At 48.7% G+C, this 22,890-nt stretch overlaps 1 protein-coding gene across 3 annotated transcripts in view; it reads right to left on the bottom strand.

Annotated features, from left to right (window-relative positions):
- LOC132471132 (cell surface glycoprotein 1-like) overlaps positions 1–22,226 on the bottom strand; it is a 28,220-nt gene extending 5,994 nt beyond the window's left edge. Inside the window, exons 1-4 of one of the 3 annotated variants that reach the window (XM_060070212.1) lie at positions 21,841–22,226; positions 9,809–10,132; positions 8,785–8,812; positions 380–588 (exon numbers count right to left, since the gene is read on the bottom strand). In XM_060070212.1, the coding sequence (XP_059926195.1) occupies positions 380–588; positions 8,785–8,812; positions 9,809–10,132; positions 21,841–21,922 (643 nt within the window). In that variant the 5' untranslated portion in view covers positions 21,923–22,226. The other 2 variants (XM_060070213.1, XM_060070214.1) reach the window with 2 other exon arrangements.
- Between the last annotated feature and the right edge of the window lie 664 nt (positions 22,227–22,890).

Here is a 22,890-nt window from a genome sequence, read left to right as displayed (position 1 = left end):
TACGATAATCATGCAGCCTTAACTCAAGGTCAGCAACAACACTGTCCCCACACACACACACACACACACACACACACACACACACACACACACACACACACACACACACACACACACACACACACACACACACACACACACACACACACACACACACACACACACACACTTTCAAAACCTCTGAGCTTTAGAACTCACAATATAATTTCTTCTTCTGGGTCATATGATAATGATGAAACGTGAACTAATCGAGAAGTTGAACCCAGCCTCCCTGCCCCTCTCCCCCCTCCCCCCTCCCCCCTCCCTGGGTGAAGCTGCAGGTTGAGCCCCTGATCCACAGGTATCAGGCGAGCCCCTGGGGTTCATCTGGTCCCCCTACCTTCAGAGTCGTCCCTCAGCCTGCAGTCGTCCTTGACCGCGGCGTCTCCTTCGCAGGGCTCCTCCGGGGCGAGGCTCCCCTCCTCGGGGGAGGTGCAGGACTCCTCTTCCTCGGCGGGAGGAGGAGGAGTCACGGCACTCGGTTGGTCCGCTGCTGCTGCTGCGGAGGAGGAGGAGGAGGAGGAGGAGGTGGTGGGGTTGATGGAGGCCCTGGAAGACAGAGGGGGGTGAGGAGAGGGTGAGGGAACTGCGGGAGAGAGGAGAGAGGAGCACGCCTCATTATCAGCCGGGTTCCTGGGAGTGTAAAGGGAGTCTGGGCAACCGGAGGGGTGCCTGAGGGGGTCTGTGGAGTCCATCCTGCTGCTGGGGGCGACCAGGTTCAGACTGGGGAGGAAGGTCACTATCCGGCCTGGCGCCGCCGTCATTGACACCCGTTTAATATTTGTAACGTCGTCTAACTTTACCTTTCAATACCCCAGGGGAAATCATGAAAGCCTCGACATGTTTCGATGGGTAGTGGTTTTCACCTCTTGAAATTGATTTATTATCATTTTGAAAGAAACAACACATGGCAGCAATGGAAAACGCCATCTCTCGTTCGGTTGTTTAGAACAGAAAATCCCGTTGCCAGGACAACGTGACGTTTTCACTTTAGTACTCTATTGCGTCAAACTACTCCAGCAGCTATCTGTAAATCCAATGTTCTGCAAAATAAATAACTCCGTTGTACTAGAGCCTCGTGGCTCTGTGGTCGGCTGTCCAAAGTTTCCAACCAGGTGGACTGGTTTGGAAGACACCAATCAGGGATGTCCTCCACAAGGTCACGGTCCTGGTCACCCCTCCCGCTACGCTGGTCTCTGCCCCTCCCCACTGGTCTGTGCCCCCCCACCGGTCTCTGCCCCCCCACTGGTCTGTGCCCCCCCACCGGTCTGTGCCCCCCCACCGGTCTCTGCCCCTCCACTGGTCTCTGCCCCTCCACTGGTCTCTGCCCCCCCACTGGTCTCTGCCCCCCCACTGGTCTCTGCCCCCCCACCGGTCTGTGCCCCCCCACCGGTCTCTGCCCCCCCACTGGTTTCTGCCCCCCCACTGGTCTCTGCCCCCCCACCGGTCTGTGCCCCCCCACTGGTCTGTGCCCCCCCACCGGTCTGTGCCCCCCCACTGGTCTCTGCCCCTCCCCACTGGTCTCTGCCCCTCCCCACTGGTCTGTGCCCCCCCACCGGTCTGTGCCCCCCCACCGGTCTGTGCCCCCCCACCGGTCTGTGCCCCCCCACTGGTCTGTGCCCCCCCACTGGTCTGTGCCCCCCCACCGGTCTGTGCCCCCCCACTGGTCTGTGCCCCCCCACTGGTCTGTGCCCCCCCACTGGTCTGTGCCCCCCCACTACGCTGGTCTCTACCTGCTCGACCGGACCTCTTTCGGTCGGAGGGGCTCACAGCAGGGGGACCTTTATTTATGGCTTCTGTCTGTTAGTGGAACTGTGGCGTTCTGCAGGTCTCCTCCTAGGCCTTTGACTAGTACCGTTCTCCAGGTCTCCTCCTAGGCCTTTGACTAGTACCGTTCTGCAGGTCTCCTCCTAGGCCTTTGACTAGTACCGTTCTCCAGGTCTCCTCCTAGGCCTTTGACTAGTACCGTTCTGCAGGTCTCCTCCTAGGCCTTTGACTAGTACCGTTCTGCAGGTCTCCTCCTAGGCCTTTGACTAGTACCGTTCTGCAGGTCTCCTCCTAGGCCTTTGACTAGTACCGTTCTGCAGGTCTCCTCCTAGGCCTTTGACTAGTACCGTTCTGCAGGTCTCCTCCTAGGCCTTTGACTAGTACCGTTCTGCAGGTCTCCTCCTAGGCCTTTGACTAGTACCGTTCTGCAGGTCTCCTCCTAGGCCTTTGACTAGTACCGTTCTGCAGGTCTCCTCCTAGGCCTTTGACTAGTACCGTTCTGCAGGTCTCCTCCTATGCCTTTGACTAGTACCGTTCTGCAGGTCTCCTCCTAGGCCTTTGACTAGTACCGTTCTGCAGGTCTCCTCCTAGGCCTTTGACTAGTACCCTTCTCCAGGTCTCCTCCTAGGCCTTTGACTAGTACCGTTCTGCAGGTCTCCTCCTAGGCCTTTGACTAGTACCGTTCTGCAGGTCTCCTCCTAGGCCTTTGACTAGTACCCTTCTCCAGGTCTCCTCCTAGGCCTTTGACTAGTACCGTTCTGCAGGTCTCCTCCTAGGCCTTTGACTAGTACCGTTCTGCAGGTCTCCTCCTAGGCCTTTGACTAGTACCGTTCTGCAGGTCTCCTCCTAGGCCTTTGACTAGTACCGTTCTGCAGGTCTCCTCCTAGGCCTTTGACTAGTACCGTTCTGCAGGTCTCCTCCTAGGCCTTTGACTAGTACCGTTCTGCAGGTCTCCTCCTAGGCCTTTGACTAGTACCGTTCTGCAGGTCTCCTCCTAGGCCTTTGACTAGTACCGTTCTGCAGGTCTCCTCCTATGCCTTTGACTAGTACCGTTCTGCAGGTCTCCTCCTAGGCCTTTGACTAGTACCGTTCTGCAGGTCTCCTCCTAGGCCTTTGACTAGTACCGTTCTCCAGGTCTCCTCCTAGGCCTTTGACTAGTACCCTTCTCCAGGTCTCCTCCTAGGCCTTTGACTAGTACCGTTCTGCAGGTCTCCTCCTAGGCCTTTGACTAGTACCCTTCTGCAGGTCTCCTCCTAGGCCTTTGACTAGTACCGTTCTGCAGGTCTCCTCCTAGGCCTTTGACTGTCGTCAGGAAGCAGGGAGGATTCAGGGTATCTTCGTCAAGGACGCCCACAGTCAAACACTGAGCAGGGTGTCAAACCTCCTAATTACTAGACTGTCCTGCTTGCTAATTGAAGGGGATATTGATTTATTGCATTGGGACCCGTCTCTACTTAAGTTTTAAGTAAAGCAACAAAAATCAACATCCTCTAAAATTTTGATTTATCGGTCTACAAAAAGATGTCTCCCTTTGCCTTTGTCTTTTACTACTGGGAAATGTATTTCAGGTTTGAACCCCCATAAAAACTAAACAACACAATAACATAATAAAATATTTTTCATCATTTTCTGCAGTTGCAATAAAAGTTACAACCACAGTTTCCCAACAACCGTAACCTTTACCTGGAAGCAGCTCCACTCCGCAGAAGGCTTAATGTGCACCATAATGACCAACATAATTCCTATTTATCTTACTTTTCCAGCATAAAAATAATCACACATTATTCAAAGTGGAGGCAGGCTGCTGGCCCATCTCCCTATCACAGGGACGGGAACCGACTGCCAAGAAGCAGCGCTCCTTAGAAGGCTGTACATGGCCCCCAGCAGCAGCCCCCCCCACATCCCCAAACACTGAGTCAGAGCATTCAGTGGAGGGGGGGCCCATCAACACTAATTAAAGACAGCGCCCAAACACACATTCCTGCCCTGTGCTGATGACTCCTTCTCCGAGTTCAACAGCCTGTGGGGCTGGGCCTTCACGTGGGAGGACTGGGGGCTCATCTGGGATCTGGGACCAGGGTCACTGCAGGGGCCCTGTTGTCAAGAGGCTATGCATAGCTGCAAGGTCCACTTCAATCCAATCCTGTTGGTCAAGCCCTTGATCGCAGTGACGGCCTCAAAGGGGTTCACAGGCCCACGTTTAACAACACAGACGTCCCCAAATCCTGGGGAGGATTCCTCCAGAAGGAAGAGACATTGGAATGCAAAACAGAGAGCGGCCTAAGGGTCCCCACCACATAAGTGTTTTTAGTTATAAATGTTTCCAAGGATGAAAAGTAAATATCAGTTTTTCAGCCCAGTTTTAAACCCATCCCACCAAATCAAAAAACCTGATCCAAACCACTCACTTCTTAACGGTCTCCTTGTTGCCATGGAAACGCTGCGGGTTACACATGAACAACGTGTAGCTGCCCTTATCTCAGTTATCAGAGGCCCAGGTAAACACGGCAACAGGGAGACGGGCAGGGGGCGGGGAGGGGGGCAAGCCTACACATTTAGGTCAAACTCAGTTTTTGAGATTCAGTTGGTGTCGGAAAAGTTTCATGAAAGCTTAATAAGGGGGGCAGACTTTTATTTTTAAGAGAATTTCTCTGTTTAGTATGTGGAGAACTGTCCCCGTCTGGTCGGACTGGGTATGAGATAAGATAAAATACTTCATTCCTCCCCAAAGGGAAAACATTATCAAAGGAGTCGTAAATATATGATTTGGTCTTGGTTATGGCACAGAATATTGACTTTATTTTGAAGGAACGTGTTGCTGTCAACTGAATCCAAATGCAATTCAATACAAGATTAAAATGTGATGTGCGTGCATTCAAAGCATGGGCCAGGTAAGAGGAACCACAAGTAGGTTAGTTAGTGCCTTGCTCAAACTTCACTTTGCAAGAAGAGCAACAGACATATTGCAGAGAGCCACTCCAGCTAGTTCCCATTCCACTCAAAGAAGTTTAATGTGACACATTCTATAATCATTATGAACCAGTGTCCCAACACTACCACTATCACTCAGGAAGAATACCAATGGCAGAAAGGGTTAAAAGCAAACATAATTTATGAATACAATAATATAAAATAATAACAATGTTGTAACCTAAAGGTTGATTTATTCATGAACCAAAGAATAATAATATATATTCATGTATGTTAAGCATGAGCTTCAAATAATTGTGTTAACCTATTTCCGGGAAGTATATATATGCATGTACGTACACACGTACGTACCATAGATAGTATATTAAATGGATGTAGCATCCGGGCAGACCTCAGTTATTCCAACTGCATCCAATTCTCTTGGCTTATGAGCGTCGCCATCTTGTCATAGTTTGACTCCGCCTCATTTCCTCCAACAGAAAAAGGGCATTGACTATTAACTCGTAGCTCATTAGTTTGTTAACGATCGGTTGGTACAGTTGACCGCAGAGCGAGGCATCTTGGCACCTGAATGAACAATATGAATGAACGCAGTCGAGGTCAAGATGACGGAGATAGCATGCTAATCCTGAAAGCTAGCCTCCAAGTCGAGGTGAGGGTCAGCGGCTAGCTGTCACTCAAGAGGCCGCTCCCCTAATTATTCATAGATTTTAACCTCCAATAAAATAAAAACTAGCCTGCCAAAAAAAATGTCACCCCCCTCAGTGTTGTCATGGAGATATGAACTAAACATACTGACTAGAATGATTTTTTGGACCAGGCTGTAAATGGGTTTAAAAGACAGTGAAAACAGCCTGTTTAACATGTGAGTCAACGAAGAATTGCTCCCTTTTGGTGCCACCTCGTAGTGGCCACCCGGTGCTACTGCAATGTTTGTCACTTCCGCATTGGATGCTGGTATATCTCGCTGCGGTTAAGGCTTGGTACGTACATGCGTACGTATGTATAGATAGATATATCCAACCATCCATCCATCCATCCATCCATCCATCCATCCATCCATCCATCCATCCATACATCCATACATACACTACCTACATACACTACCTACATACATACATATACATACACATACATACAGTACACACTTTACATACATGCATACATACATACATACATACATACATACATACATACATACATACATACATACATACATACATACATACATACATACATACATACATACATACATACATACATACATACATACATACATACATACATATTTCCATTTGCACAGAGAAATGTGTCTTTTATAGATACATGAGACCAATTTCTCTGGAACAGTACTAATTGCTGCCATCTTGGGTCAAGTGAAGCGGTGCCCCATGTGGCGAACACGTGCACTGCAGGTGAAAACAACGAATTGAAAACATATGGGGAGACTCAAACACAAATATCACTGTCAACCTTCAACACAAAGTAAGAGGGTCCAATCCCCCTGGGGTCTCCCGGAGTGTATCCACTCAGTACAGTACGATGCTTTGGATTCAATCCTCCACCCAAAGGAATATATGTATTTATTTATTCATAAATATCTATGTGTGGAATCAAAGCAGTGCTCAGGGAGGGGGGTACTTCTCCTCAGAGGTCAGATACAGGGAGAGGAGAGGAGAGGAGAGGAGAGGAGAGGAGAGGAGAGGAGAGGAGGAGGAGAGAGGAGAGGAGGAGGAGAGAGGAGGAGAGGAGGAGACGACTCACCACTCAGAGCTGATGACATCACCTGAGCCCACACACAGCCACAAACCTCATGCAATCACGGTCCTCTTCCTCTTCATCTACATCTATTTATCCCCGTCTTCTCTCTCCCTCTCCCTTTCTCGCCCTCTCTCTCCCCCTCTGCACACCTCTCCCTAACTCTTACATCTCACTATCTACCACTCGCCCACACCCCTCCAAACCCGCTTCTTCTCACTCCCTTTCTCGGCCTTTCTCTCCCTCTTCCTGCCTCTCTCTACCTCTCACATATCTCTGCATCTCTCTCTCTACCCCCTTCGCTCCCTCCTCCTCTCTTCATTCCTCTTTCTGTATCTCTTCCAGGTACCTCTCTCCCCTCCTTCCCTCTCTCTCTTCACCTCCCTGTCGACCAGTCTGGACACACAAGGTCAGAGTCGATTCTCCCGAGCTGCACAGACATCAGCAGCTGCCATATGATAGAATCATTTTGACCTCAAGATCATGAATAAATAAAAACACACGTACACACACACACACACACACACACACACACACACACACACACACACGCGCAAGCAGATCGACACGCATACAAACTTATACTTATGTGTGCAAACAGACAGACACACAAAAATAAATACAAGAATGCATGCAGACAAATACACGCAAAAATAAACAAACAAACAAACACATACATACATTCATACATACCACAAGTAAATGCATGCATGAGAATGGACACACACACACAAAAACACACACACTCTATGTGTGAGTGTCCGTCACGACAATTAACTTCTCCATCTGCCCGCAGAGGGCAGAAGAAAGAGTAGGAAAAAAACACAAATGTTTTTTCTAAGACTCCTGGTGAACTCATCTATTGAAAGCCGCCTGTCAAAGAGAGCCGGCTGTTTTCTGGTGACCGTTGTCACGAGAAGAGTACAGATAGAGGGAGAGCACGTAGCAGAGAGAAGCACACAGCAGAGAGAGAGGAACACAGGACAGAGAGGTGGAGAGCTGGCTGCCTGGGAGTGAAGTGCTGTCGCGGCAGGGTCAAGATAACCCATGCTCCTGCCGTAACAATCACAAAGTAATTTTAGCCAAATTATTCCCAGGCTGCTGACAGGAAAAGCAGATGTGCTGACGGGCGGACACGCGGCGTTGATGGAAACGTGCGCGCTCCTGATAGTGCTTCTTTAAAAAGCCGCAGTATTGACTTCATTTACTGTGGAAACCCCGCTCAGCAGAATCCTGCTGGCAGAGAGAATCAGGGACAGACCTCTGTGACACACGTGCATGTGTGCGCACACACACGCCATGCGCACACATGCAAATGCATACACACTTTCAAAGCCATGTGCCGTCGCACACAAATACCCTATACACACATTACACACACACACGCACACCATTTCATGTGCCACACACAAGCATTCATGTTCATGCACACATTCAAATACACACACAAATCAATGTATCCCCCCACAGACACACACACACACAAACACACACACACACAAACACACACACAGTACTCCACACACACACACACACACACACACACACACACACACACACACACACACACACACACACACACACACACACACACACACACACACACACACACACACACACACACACACACACACACACACACACACACACACACACCTGCACCTGCAGACCTTGCTAGTTTTCAGCACAGGAAAGCCCACAGGAATGAAGGAGGTGTGCCCCCTGGTGGTAGAGGTGCTCTAGCACACTTCCTAGAGGCCCAGACACAGGGTCGCCCTCACATAACGGACCCCCCCCCCAGCTCATGGAACACAGTCCGCTATGCAACCCTCTCACCCCCAGTGAGTATTGAACCCTGTAGAGGCCAAGGATGTACATAATGTACATTTATGTTTTTATTTGATTTGTTTTTATTTGTTTTTTTTTATTTAATTAAAATGAACTCCAACCAAGGACCTGGGTTGAAAACATCATGAAGAGAGCTTTGGATAATTAAGTAATCTATAATAGCAAAAAGCACTCATCATATGCGTTTGTGGATTAATTGCAGGAGGTTTGAAATTGTTCCATTTTAAGCACAATATGGACTAAGATCATGTTTAAATATTCACAACAAAGTGATGAAAGTTATCTAGGTTGACCAGGCATAGTTATATACGAGTTCAGTGAAAGTATAGAGCATATATTTTCTGTGATATATGTTTTACAGATCAGCATACATAACATACGTAAGTTTAAGTGAAGCAATGTCTCAGCTTAAGGATGTGAGAAAGCAGAAGTGCTACTTACCGACTGGAGTCTCCCAGAGGCTGATCTGCTTCATTCAAAACACAAGAATAAACAGAACAAAACGCGTTACACACAGAAACACCATCCACTTACACTCAAACTCATCCAAAATCAACGAAACATACACTTCAAATGATCTGATTCAATTGTGTCACTGTTGAGGATGATGGTAATCAATAGTTACTTAATAGCTGCTACTAAACACTTACTTATTCCATCGTTTTAGTCAAAGTAGAATTATATGGGAAATTCAATTTTTTTCGTTCATTAATTTCCATCTTTAGGGCTATTTAAGCTCGATCACTCTATCAAGCAAGTCCACCACTACAGCTGCATGCTAATGTCTTCCTCTGTTGAAGTAGCCTGAATCCTCTTCCTCCCCCGCCCGCCCTCTCTGTCTGTCTCTCCCTCCCATTCCAATCACAGCCGTCCTGCTCTGACAAGACTTTATTAACACCAGCACCCCCTCTCCACCGCCCCCCCCGCCCCCCGCCGCCGCAACAGCGTGCTCAGAGCGTGACCCCACACAGAACTACCGCAGAACACTTTAATTGCGCCCCTGGTTGCTTCCATTACATCCAACAGGAGTTCTTAAGAGATATTAATTCCCTATTAAAGTAGCGACGAGGGGGGGGGGGGCTAATTACCACCCTCTTGGGCTGCATTAGTCAGGTAGTCGATATATCCTGCTTAAATCCACACATCTTTAACCAATTAACAAGAAAGTTAACTCTCTGAGCTCGGCCGCCCCAGGGCATACTGAAAGAAAATAAATCCTATTGAGCAACACTCAAACCGCGGGCAAAACCACCGCCGCATGCGCAGCGCGTTGCCACGGCGACATAAGGAAGTGATACAGCTCTGTGCCAAGGACAAACATTTACATGTTAAAACACAGAGCGGGCTACCCTTCGTCGACTGAACACAAAGGGGCTGCCACTGGAGCTATTTGCCCACAATGCAATAGTGTGATTGTAACCCGTGATCTTTCATATATTTCCTCGATGCAGCGAGCCCCCCGTACCTGTGCTGGTGGTTGGGGGGGCGTCCGAGGAGGAGTTCCCCTCCTGGCCAGCAGGGGGAGACATCGGAGCCGTGTACACGGGCTGCTGGGAGTGAGGATCAGCGCTGCCCTCGGTTGGGGCCTCTGACTGCGTTTCACACTTGACCTTTTCGGTCGTCAAGTCGGCGGTCTCAGCTGTTGAGGGGGGGGGCTTTACGACGGCGTCTTCAGGAACACTCTCGTCGGCACTGTCGTCAAACTCAAACGGCTCTCCTTGCTCTTCGTCCTCCTCTTCCTCCTCGTCCTCCTTCTGGGGTGGCCGGGGCGCCACGGTGGACATCATCCCTGGAGAAGAAAGAACCAATGAGATGCATTATTATCCACGAGGGATGAAAGGGACTCGTTATTTATCCAAAGGGACTTGTTCCTTTTAGATGAATTTAATCAAGGGGCAGTTAAGGGTAGTTGGTGGGAGTTGGGTTTGAGCCCAGAACCTTTTGTCTGGGATTTAAACAGCCTTACCCACTAGACTACCCTACAGTACTCCCTCTAGTGGGGGGAGGGAGTGGGGGAGGAACATAAACATCATTCAAACATTCAGGTAAATTAGGAGTTAGTGAGAGTTAATTTGCCTTCGACATTTTCCTCCTTGTGATTTAACTGATGGCATGGGCTTGATGGAAAGAGAAGGTGAACGCTGCAGTGGTGTCTCTTCTGGTCAGGAAAAACAGATCAAATCTCTGTTTACAAAACATCACCCAGTCACACACAGAGTCACACGTCTTTAAGATAAGATCTGTGTTGTACTGCATCGTAAAAAAGCACAGCAATTGGGTTAGTCCAAAAGAACCAGCCTACATAAGAACCAGCCTACAAAAAAACAAGCAAGCCTGTAACACGACACTAGCATATAAGGACAGCTACAACACGGGGAGGCGACTCGCTGCTAGATATGGCAGGACGGTTGTTGTGGCTGATCGTGGTGTGGAGGGACAATGGAACACTGTCTGGGACACAGGGAGAACATGCACACTCTGGAAAGGCCTTCTGGGAGCCTTGCAGTCAGGACCGTATGTTGTGAGGCAGTGGTGCTAACTACTGGGCCCCACTGTACAAAAGGAGATCGATGTGAATCACACATAACACATCTTGAATGACACTGAGACGTGATATAAGTCAAAGTCAAAGTCAGCTTTATTGTCAATTACCAAATATAAACAAGACAAATATAGAAATGGAAATTGCGTTTGTCTCTGACCCCAGTGCAATAAGTTACATGTTCAGAGTCCACCTCGACTCTGCATAGCCACCCTCCCCCTTCTGGCCACCATTGTACACTGTATTGTATTGTATTGTATTGTATTGTATTGTATTGTATTGTAATGTATTATAGTACTTAACTGTGTAGCAACTGCAGCAGCTGCTATCATGGATGTAACACGGGGAATTGGTTAGCCTAGCGATTGATGTACTTGCACTTGGTTCTATGAACATCCTTTCTGTACCGACAGCGATATATTGATGCACTTCTTATGACAAATGTACTTATTGTAAGTCGCTTTGGATAAAAGCGTCTCCTAAATGCCCCTAAATGTAAATGTAATGAGTACAAAGGATACAATTTGTTAAGATTAATAAAATAAGTAATATTTACAATAAAAAAATTCTAAATAGTGCAATAATTCTGAATAGTGCAAGGTAGACAAAACATCAGCCCCTCCCACATTCAGAGAGCGAGAGCGAGAGCGAGAGAGAGAGAGAGAGAGAGAAAGCGATGGTGATGGTGAGGCTGGGACCATGCTGGCTCACAACAGAAAGACATATGGCTTTAAGTGAGACGGTTAGCCCGAGCCTGAGCAGGCTTTGCGGCAGATTAATGAAGATGTATACACCCGTTTAATCTGATGGGAACATGTGCTGCAACATCAGAGGCCTCAATTATCTCCTTAACGTTTCATCGCTCAATATTATCCAACGTTTCATCGAGAAAAATAAGTGCAGTCGGCGGGCGATCACAGCTGATCGAGCAGTCGGTAATGACCCGCGCTTTGTCTGTCTCGGCACAATTAAAGAGACGCGTTGCCACGAAAGGCCAGGGGGGAGTTTGACATCGCCCACGCCTCGAAAACAAAGTGAAGAAATGTCAATAGTTGTTTAACAAGACCTTTATTGATGGCATTATTCCCGTACATGCAGCAGATGTTCTACCTCGTTCTGTGGGGGTTGATTGTTGACTAGACTTGACTTTACCACTCTTATCGCTTTCAGGATGTGTACTGACCGGCACCCCAGAAAACCTGAAGCAAACCTATAATATTGAACATGGAACTTTTGTCTGAGCACACATTGGACATTATGATTAAGGCTATCCTGGTCAGCCTTTTGACTATTTTATTGACTTGAATGTGTATGTTGTGGCACGTCCTGGAACTTTATGTACGCACTTATTGTATGTTGTACATCCTTGCACTTAAAAATAGTATTTAGCATCATGTAGCATCTTATCGTGGCTATCGCTGTTGTATCCGGGGAATGGGTTAACCTAGTGATTGTTAGTGTCTGGGACATGGTTACTGTACCGATATAAAGCGATATATTGTTTCTCTTTCTTCTGACACATGTACTTATTGTGAGTTGTTAATATGTAACATGTTGTCTTCCTTCAGAGTGGCCTCTTAATTGCTCCTTGAGGAAAAAAGTTAACTTTGAAACAACACTAAAGGCTTAAAAAGTAGGCAAAAATAAACGACTAGCTCCAATAGAGCGGTCTCCTTCCACCCCTGAACCCCTCAGAGCGAGGAAGAGGCCCCCCCCCCACCCGCCCAGACAGGCAGCCGCTCCAAACCACCCATCACACAGTACAGCATCTGCTTTGCATTTCTATTAGCCGCTCAAACGCTTCCGATGCCGCGGCCCTTCCAGGAGGCTGGAGGAAGCGGCTCCATAAAGCAGCGCGCCCTCCCTGCCTCTCCAGTCGGGGCCCTCACAGACCTCTCAACTCAAGCAGCGGCTCTTATCCTTCACCTGGACGCGAGCGTGATTAGGACGTCGGCTGGATCCGCCGAGCCCCATTACGTGTTGTTTTACGGCCGCCCTGCGGACACAGAGCTCTGGATGGAGCCAGCGCTGAGGAGTGGGGAGGTGAACGGGCTTTGGAGACCTTCCAGGGGCCCTACACAGGGGGCCTCTCAAGGAGAACGGGTGATAATTATCTTTTAGTATTTTAGGCCTTTAGCACCTTTACCTTAATGACCTGAGAGTGAGAACACGTCCTTAAGGAGCTGGTAGGGGAAAGCAAGGATGCAACAGGTACCGGGCCTACAGGTAGTGTGCGGACATGTGGGTGTCAAACCCAATAGAAACTGAATATGATGTATGTTATTTTTTGCTCTTTCTACCTGTCTACCTACCTACCTGACCATCCATCTACCTACCAGACCATCCATCTACCTACCTGTCTATCTATCTACCTACCCATCTATCTATCTACCTGCGCTCCATTTGCCTAGTGTCCACTCATTGCCCAGGACCACGAGGCCAGACAGACCCACTGCTGAAGCTAGCATGTGTCCGAGGGAGTGGCCTAAGAGGGAGGCCTGAAGAGGGCTGGGATGGTCACAGTTGGAAACGTTCAAATCCGAGCTTACTCTGTCTGGTTTCTCCAAAGCTGGCCGTAGCATGAAGCACAGAACAGTTCGGCTCGGACGAGCGGAACAATAATGAAAGAGTCTGCTCCAATGTCAGAAAGAAGCTGGCGCCTTATCACACACTGTATTACTGTTGGTAATGCCCATCTACTCAGCCCTTATCACACACTGTATTACTGTTGGTAATGCCCATCTATTCAGCCCTTATCACACACTGTATTACTGTTGGTAATGCCCATCTACTCAGCCCTTATCACACACTGTATTACTGTTGGTAATGCCCATCTACTCAGCCCTTATCACACACTGTATTACTGTTGGTAATGCCCATCTACTCAGCCCTTATCACACACTGTATTACTGTTGGTAATGTCCATCTATTCAGCCCTTATCACACACTGTATTACTGTTGGTAATGCCCATCTACTCAGCCCTTATCACACACTGTATTACTGTTGGTAATGCCCATCTATTCAGCCCTTATCACACACTGTATTACTGTTGGTAATGCCCATCTATTCAGCCCTTATCACACACTGTATTACTGTTGGTAATGTCCATCTATTCAGCCCTTATCACACACTGTATTACTGTTGGTAATGTCCATCTACTCAGCCCTTATCACACACTGTATTACTGTTGGTAATGCCCATCTATTCAGCCCTTATCACACACTGTATTACTGTTGGTAATGCCCATCTATTCAGCCCTTATCACACACTGTATTACTGTTGGTAATGCCCATCTACTCAGCCCTTATCACACACTGTATTACTGTTGGTAATGTCCATCTACTCAGCCCTTATCACACACTGTATTACTGTTGGTAATGCCCATCTATTCAGCCCTTATCACACACTGTATTACTGTTGGTAATGCCCATCTATTCAGCCCTTATCACACACTGTATTACTGTTGGTAATGCCCATCTATTCAGCCCTTATCACACACTGTATTACTGTTGGTAATGCCCATCTACTCAGCCCTTATCACACACTGTATTACTGTTGGTAATGCCCATCTATTCAGCCCTTATCACACACTGTATTACTGTTGGTAATGCCCATCTACTCAGCCCTTATCACACACTGTATTACTGTTGGTAATGCCCATCTATTCAGCCCTTATCACACACTGTATTACTGTTGGTAATGCCCATCTATTCAGCCCTTATCACACACTGTATTACTGTTGGTAATGTCCATCTACTCAGCCCTTATCACACACTGTATTACTGTTGGTAATGTCCATCTATTCAGCCCTTATCACACACTGTATTACTGTTGGTAATGTCCATCTATTCAGCCCTTATCACACACTGTATTACTGTTGGTAATGCCCATCTACTCAGCCCTTATCACACACTGTATTACTGTTGGTAATGTCCATCTATTCAGCCCTTATCACACACTGTATTACTGTTGGTAATGCCCATCTATTCAGCCCTTTTAGAGATTTGTTTTGGAGTACCTTGGCAAATGGGCCTGAAGAAAACTACCAGTCTCTCCAAGACTTTAACATGTCCACTAAAGAGTTTTCTGTCATCATGGTTGGCATTACAGTGGCTGCAAGGACGATTCTTAAACACTGGAAAACACCTACAACTCCAGGGTTTAAAGAATGGGCCAACGCCATGATAAAAACAGCCTCATATGAACACATGCTTAATAAGCTGAATACTATAAACAAGGATAAAGCATGGGATAGTTTCTGGACATATATCACACTGACCGATAAACCTGTAGCGTGAACAAGGCTGATGGAAAGCACTGATGCTTTTGATTGTTGCATGGATAACCATCGTCACTAACCCTAGTCACTCCAAATTGAACGGGCCCTAGAGCTGCTCTGGTTTTCTCTTGTTTTGTTTTTCATTATTATTAATTTTATTTTTTTCCAGGCCTCTGGGTTACCACTGTCAGATGGGTGGAACCCCCTCCCGCCCTCCTGCTGGACAGACCGACCCCCCCCTGACGAGTTGACAACAGACCCGTTTCTCCGCCACCACCAACACCCCTATCACACACCCACCCGGTGCACTACAATCCACAATGCCTGCTCTGTGGAGGGAGAGCCGGAGACCAAATCACGAAGGCATTGTTCCTGCCTCCGTCACAGCGAGGCTGGCTGGCCCGTAGGCCCGTAGGCCAGCAGTCAGGAGGCACAGCCCAGTGGAGGCTCCCAGGAAGGCCGTCTGCATGGAGGAGGGCCTGTCTGGGGCCCTGGGCCGGCTCTGGGCCGGCTCTGGGCCGGCTCTGGCCCGGCTCTGGCCCGGCTCTGGCCCGGCTCTGGCCCGGCTCTGGGCCGGCTCTGGGCCGGCTCTGGGCCGGCTCTGGCCCGGCTCTGGCCCGGCTCTGGCCCGGCTCTGGCCCGGCTCTGGCCCGGCTCTGGCCCGGCTCTGGCCCGGCTCTGGCCCGGCTCTGGGCCGGCTCTGGCCCGGCTCTGGGCCGGCTCTGGGCACTGTCTTAATGGGAGGCTACAGCCAGCGGGCCGGGCATAATGGATTGTCATATACCACGATAACTAATCAGGAAAAACGCTCAGCTCCTGAGTGGACCAATCAGGAGCCATCGCTCAGTGGACCGAGCCCTCAGATCCTACAAGAGACGGATGATGTCATATCGCTACGGCCGAGCCAACGCCATCGGTCCTGGGAGGGAAGGCCGAGCGAGTCACGTTGAGCGGGGAACTGGAGCTGAGAAGTTACTGTTCAGCCCATGACAGCCATTCAGCAGAGTGTGTCTGTGGGTTTGTTCACGTCTGTGTCTGTGTCTGCGGGGATGTGTGCGCGTAGATTCTCTTCAGTGTGATTGTGGTGTTTTACGTACGCGTGTGCGTGATTGTGTGCTTTCATTCACACCAGTGTGATTGTAGTTAACTGAAACTGAACAGGACTTTGAAACTAAATAGAAATCCAAACAGTTTCAGTTTGCTTTCGTACATTTTAAAACAAGAAAATCCTGAGCATTTGTTTCACAAATGCTCCTGTTGTGAGTACAGCGGTCACCTGGACTCAGAAACAGGAAGGACACCTTTCTCATATGTGCTTTAGACATTGGGATGTTTTCTCAGGACAAAGTCGCTCCTAACTCTGTTGGAAATGGTTGCAGCCTGTTAAAACCTGCCCAACGAAAGAGTCAGAGTCAGGGATAACCCTAACCCTATTAAATGAGAAACGAGTTGCAAAGGGAAAGTATCTATGAGTATTTGGGTTCTTGTCTTCTACACGATACAAGATAGGGCAGGATATGAATTCTATGCAGTAATTATTATTCCAAAAAGTGTTCATTATATAAGGATAAGGTTTTGTTATTATATTGTATCTGAGTATAATGGTTCAATAGTTTGAATAAGTTTGACCGGTAGTAAATACATGAATGGAAACACCTACTAAAAAAGGCAATATAAACAATAATATAATATATAACAAAGAAACCCTGAAGATGAAACTGAAATAAATCTGGGAATACAATAAACAATGAACCTGATTCAAAACAAAACTGAAATAACACTGCTGTGTGTGTGTGTGCGTGCGTGCGTGCGTGCGTGCGAGTGTGTGTTTGCGTGCGTGTCCCCAACAACACCATTCTGCAGTACGCTTACAGCATCCAAAGAACATAACCAAACCCAGCTTGGCCCCCTGCACCCCTTTAGGAGGCAGTCTGCTGTGCTTTATGTAGGTCAGGGAGGGCGTGGGGTTGGAAGATTTGGTTTCCTCCTCCATTCTTCACCCTATCCCCATTTTCCATTCAGAAAAAGGGCTACTCCAAATCGCCCTTGGGTCTTCTTTGTTTTCTATTTTAGTTTGCTGTTTAATCTCCCCGCAAACACACAGAGACGGACAAAAAGATACCAGGACACACACACACACACACACACACACACACACACACACACACACACACACACACACACACACACACACACACACACACACACACACACACACACACACACACACACACACACACGCACGCACACACACACACACACACAGGCTGTGACAGCGATGATGTCATCGTAGAACCAGTTCTGAGGCGTACACACTGACTCATTTCAACACAGCCATCCCCAACTCACAGCTGTGCCGTCGCACTGATTCTTTTCTGTGTGTCTGTGTGACATACCGACCTCCACAGTGTCCAGCATCGTACAGCTAGAGGAGGGAACGCAGAGTTAAACCAAGACGAAACGTCTTCCTCTCATATTCTGGAATCAACTGCTTCTCCTTGTATGGGCCTTTTGGCATTGTTCCTTCATCGTCATTGGTTTTTTAAATCACGCTCAATGACTCCCGTTATATCTTTCGGCCTTCACTACAAGGTGCAGTGACACCAACTGTGCCGAGAGTGTAAATAAGAAACAGCTTCAGTTCAGATGAAAGCAGCTCTGGTGGAGCTGTCATCCTGGCAGCATCACAGAACAGATTATAGCCCTAACCCTAACGTTAAGGCGTCGAGGGAGTCACCCGACTCAGCCCCGAGGGAACCTCAACCGCAGACGGGAAGAGACTGAGTCGCACTGAGAGATGATTGAGACAAGAGTCAAGATGACTACATACCCCACAATGCAATGCAGTCCCCCGTAAGCCTGGTACAGTGATTAATACCCATATATACCATTTAATAGTCATGTCTCAAGATCCAATACTTGTTACTTCAGAGTCCTGCTCTGTTACAAACTCAGAATATATCTGTACTTGATCAAACACCTGTCTACTGTTGGACGAGGACAAGCTGTTCATTGTAGAGAGGTGAGGTAACAACGGTGGATAACAGGCCATTTCTCTGTCAACAAAACATCCAACATGATGTCAACAAAGCAGAAACAGCCCATGTGTTTGCTGTAGCATTCAGTACAACAGATATCAATATGATTAAGGATACGCATCCTTTATAACGAAGGCTGGCTTGAAACACTAAACACTAGCTAATGAAAGTCTCAGTGACCGTAACATAAACAAAAGGATCCCACAGATCGAGTCACAGCAAACATCCAATGCTTCACATAGCGAGCAGAGTTTACCCCGGGAGTCTGCTGGATCCCAAGCCGATGTTCTGCCAGCTAATGATTTACAATGGCCTTCGTTTGTCCACAGGCTAACTTCACAGCCATAGGACGCTGGCATCAATAGACAATGGCAGGGCACAGCAGCTGGCCCTGACTGCAGTTCTCCCACCCCGGTGATCTTTGATGGCATCCCAGCTCGAGGTCCCTCCCATAGCGGAAGGTGGCAACCAAACCCCCGCCGTTCTCCTCTGTGACGCCGTCCCAAGGAGCCGGTCGCTACCGGCCACGGTAACAACCAGCCCGGTAGGTCCCAGGGGAAACTAGAAGTTCACACTTTTACCTTGGAGTTTTGTCGGTCGCACAGACAAATGCTTTTAACCAAAGCGACTTACAACCATTCAATCAAATCACACATTCACACACTGACGATGTAGTCAACCACGCAGGGCGACAGCCAGCTCGTCGGGACCAGTCAGGGTGAGTGACTTCTCAGGGACAGCCCGACACTCAGCTAGGAGGAGCCGGGATCGAACCAGCAACCTTCAGGTTACCAGCCGCAGACATGGCTCAGTGGAGTAGGAAAACGTTGAGTGGGAAATGACAACATAATAACCTTACCAAATATCTTAATAAACCTGTAATACCTTCAGCGTATGCTGGCTTGGCTGGCCGCTAACTGCGTATCACTAGCTACTACTTGTGCTGTAGTGTGCAGCAACCATAAGGTTTAATCTAAAGTAATCTTGCAAAAGGGTGAGATTGTGATATCTCATTACTATGCAAACACACGCCCACCAAGGGGATAACTCAGTCGATATTTCAGCAATGAAAGGTCACGGTGCCCTGTATCCCTCCACAGTCCCTCCACTACTCTGACACACAGGGGGGTGCGTTACTGCGGCCGGCGTCCGTCTGCCCTCGCTGTGCCCTCTGCGCGGCCCGTCTGGTCGTTTGAGCACGCTCCAGGGCAGCAGTGACGCCTTGCTGCTGGGGACGTTGATGAAGATGTCCAGGCAGCGGTCGCATCTGTCCAGGTCAGGGCAGGGGCAGCAGGGCCACAGAACCCCCCCCGCCGTCTGTGTTCACAGCAAGGCCAAGGTGACCACTGCCATCAGGGCCCGGGTGATACCACAGGGTACAGCGGCGGAGGACCGAGCGGCAGGGGACGCGCTGTCACGTAGAGGAAGCCCGTGCAAACAAATGCCTTCAAGTTTAAATTATCTTTCACAAAAATGTTAGGCACATATGTGCAATAGGAAAAAATATATATTTTCAATAGAGAAAGAAAACTCTACCAAGAAAACTTTTAGTTGAGTTTCCAGAAATATAAACTGCATTTCCCATGACCCCCTTGGACTCTTGTTGTCATGGGCGACGGAGTATCTCTGGGGATGGGTGGGTTTATTCTGAAGAGAAAACGACGGTTACAGTAATTGCGGCTAGGTTGTGGGACCCCTCCGATCCGAGATATGGAATATGGCAGTGTCGTTTGATTCAACAGACAGATATAGTGAAAGCTTTGGGACTAGCTTCCAACTGTAACCCAGGGCGACAGACCATTTGGTCGTCCTGTCGGCTGTGTTTTACGGCGCTCTGTTCTGTATTTCTCCAATCACAGCCCTGTAACCTTTGCCATCACCTAGTCTTAGCCCCAGATTCACAGGCCACTAAAACCTGCATTCTGTACCCTCAGTATCCCCTAGAGATCACCATCAGCCTGGGTATCGCCACCAAACAAGACAGCCTCAACCATTATGAACCTAGACATCTCAACAGGATGTTTGTCGTTCCTCACATGGGGAAATGGGCCTGTATTAAATATGATCAAACTTGGATAGTTTGGTAACAAGTCATTTTTAAAGCATAAAGATATTGTTAATATTTTACATTACCCATTGAGACAGTAAACGTGCACTCTATGAACACGCTCTTTGAACACCAAATCAAAGTCATGCTGTATACACAACCAGGCCCCTGAGAGTTACAGCACAGACTCTTTCATTCGGGAGACAGATTCCACGAAGCACACAAGCAACTGTCAAGAGTGCATTGACGTGACACACACACACACACACACACACACACACTAAACACACACACTAAACACACTAAACAAATCCTGATACATCAACTGAGGAACACACAACAGTATTGTCACCAGCCAGTATTCCCTCTGAACTCCACCCCAGCCAGTCGATTAACATTCCCCTCTGACTGCAGCATGTAGCTATGTGTAAGTACAGCTCCTCCGGGACCCAGCCGTGCTGGAGGTGGGACTCGTATATCATGACTCACTTTAAATTTGACCTAAAAAAGCCAAGCTGCTGTTACTGCTGCATGTTTGTGCATGTGCACCACTGCAGGAAAAAGTGCGTCTAAAGTCTAGATGCACACTGTAGACGTGTATTCACACACCACCCATTTTTGTCGACACACAAAAAGTTCGACTCGTACATCGAACTTCATGGGTGTCAAAATAAACGGGTGGTGGGTTTTTCCATTAATAGTGGGGTCTTTGTGAGCAGGGGCTGCGCCGCTTTGAGCCACGGACATGCATGGGGTGTTAATGTCTATTGAACGCTCTGAACCGAGCCTCACAAAAGTAAAGAGGGAGAAAAAGAAATCGCCACACAATGCGGTCTACAGTTTCTTTCAAATCAAGCTCTGGGACATCCGGCGAGTATTGGGGAGGGAAGGGGAGGGGAGGGGGGAGTCCCCTGGGCCAAAATGTAAATAAGATGATCTGGGGTCCCCTGGCTCCCTCGCGGTTACCCCCTCCTCTCCGACTGCAGCCCCCCCCTCCCCATGTCCATTCTCTCTGCTATAGGGATGAGACAGCATGAAATCCTACCCGGGAGAAGCTATTGTTACTCCAGGAAGGGACCGTCATGACTGAGCGGTGGCAGTGGACGGGGCCGTGTCTTCCCAGGGCGGAGTGTGTACAGTCGGTCATAAATATAGCCTGTCCCCGGTGCTCCTTCATCCTTCCTGCTGTCCGTCTCAGGAACCGCCGCTATCATAACAACGCCTCACGTCCAGGCCCCGGTTAAACCGTGCATGATGGTGTGTGTATATGTGTGGGTGTGTGTGTTGAAGCGAGAGGCCACCCTGGCATCAGCTTCTCCCTCTCTCCCCCCTAGTTCTCCTCTCCCCATCCTCGCTCAGCCTTGGGAGGATGTCGCAATCAGATGGGACAGAGGGACGAATACGAAGCGGACTCACCCCTCGGTAGTCCGGTTACCGCTGGCCCGACGCGGCCGTCTTTAGCACGCTAGCCCCGCTGGACATGCAGAGGAGGAGAGAGCGCGAGAGGAGGGGGAGACAGAACAGAGAGGGGAGGGGGGTACCGGAAGAGGGGAAAGTCCTATGGGCAATAAAACAATGCGCGCCTCTCACCTCCTTGTGCTTTGCGGGTAATTCCTTCAGGTTCGGCCACTATTCCAGCTCTCGGGTCTCCGTATCCCGGCGCGTTCACCATATAAACCTCCCGGTGTGAGTCACGCGGCCGTGTCTCTCAGACCCATCCCTGGTCTCTCTCTCTCTCTCCCGCGCGAGGGCAGCAAGTGGCACGAGCCCGAGTGGAATCCTCCTGCCTCGCGCACTATTTACTTTCCCACAACTTCTCCCTCGCGCCTCCGAGTGCACTGGCTGCCCTAGATGAGTTAACACCCCTTTGCATTGTCAGTCTCTCCCTCCCTCGCTCTCTCTCCCCCTCTGCCTTGTTCTCACCCCCTCCGTTTCTCTTTAGGTGGGTCGTCCCCCCCTCTCCCTTCGGTGTCTTTCTGTCTGTTCGTGGCCTCACGCCCTCTCCCCCATTCTCAGACCCCTCGCGGCTCCCAGACAGCAGCAGCAGCGACACAAAGAGACGAAGGGTTCTCAGACACAGCTGGCCAATCACCGAGAGCCAGAGTACACCGGGTGGCCAATGGGAAGCGTTTGGCCGGTTTTTGCACCAATCACGACAGACTATTTAGACACATAGGCTGGACTAAAGGTATTAGGGAATAACTGATGCCCAGAGTGGGTCTAAAGAGCTTGAAGTTTACCGTTGGCGACCGTTTTGGTAATTTAATTGTTTCTGCTGAAGTTTGAAAGAGCGGTTTTTGATTTGATTTATGGGCACACTCACGAGCACACGACCCTTGGACGTTTCAATCGCTGGGATTCTAAATCTATCGTCATCTGATAACAAACAAAGAGCGCATGTTTGGCTCATTTACTTTTGACCCAAAGTAGGTCAATCTAATAAGGTTTATATTAATTTATAGGGGTTAAATCTGGTTCCATCAAGTGTGCGGTCCTCCTCGAAGCTATAGCACGGGCTTATCTGGCCAGGTCAGACTGCCCGCATTAAATCCAAAGTCAACTAATTAGATTAATTAACACGCTGTTCGTGTTAAAATGTGTGTCACAACAGCAAGAGCCTTCCCGCCATGACTTGCACTG

Source organism: Gadus macrocephalus, chromosome 13 (genome assembly GCF_031168955.1).
Source record: "Gadus macrocephalus chromosome 13, ASM3116895v1".
Classification (NCBI taxonomy): Eukaryota; Metazoa; Chordata; class Actinopteri; order Gadiformes; family Gadidae; genus Gadus; species Gadus macrocephalus.
Note: the sequence above shows the minus strand (reverse complement) of the source record. Positions and strands in the feature narration are given on the sequence as shown.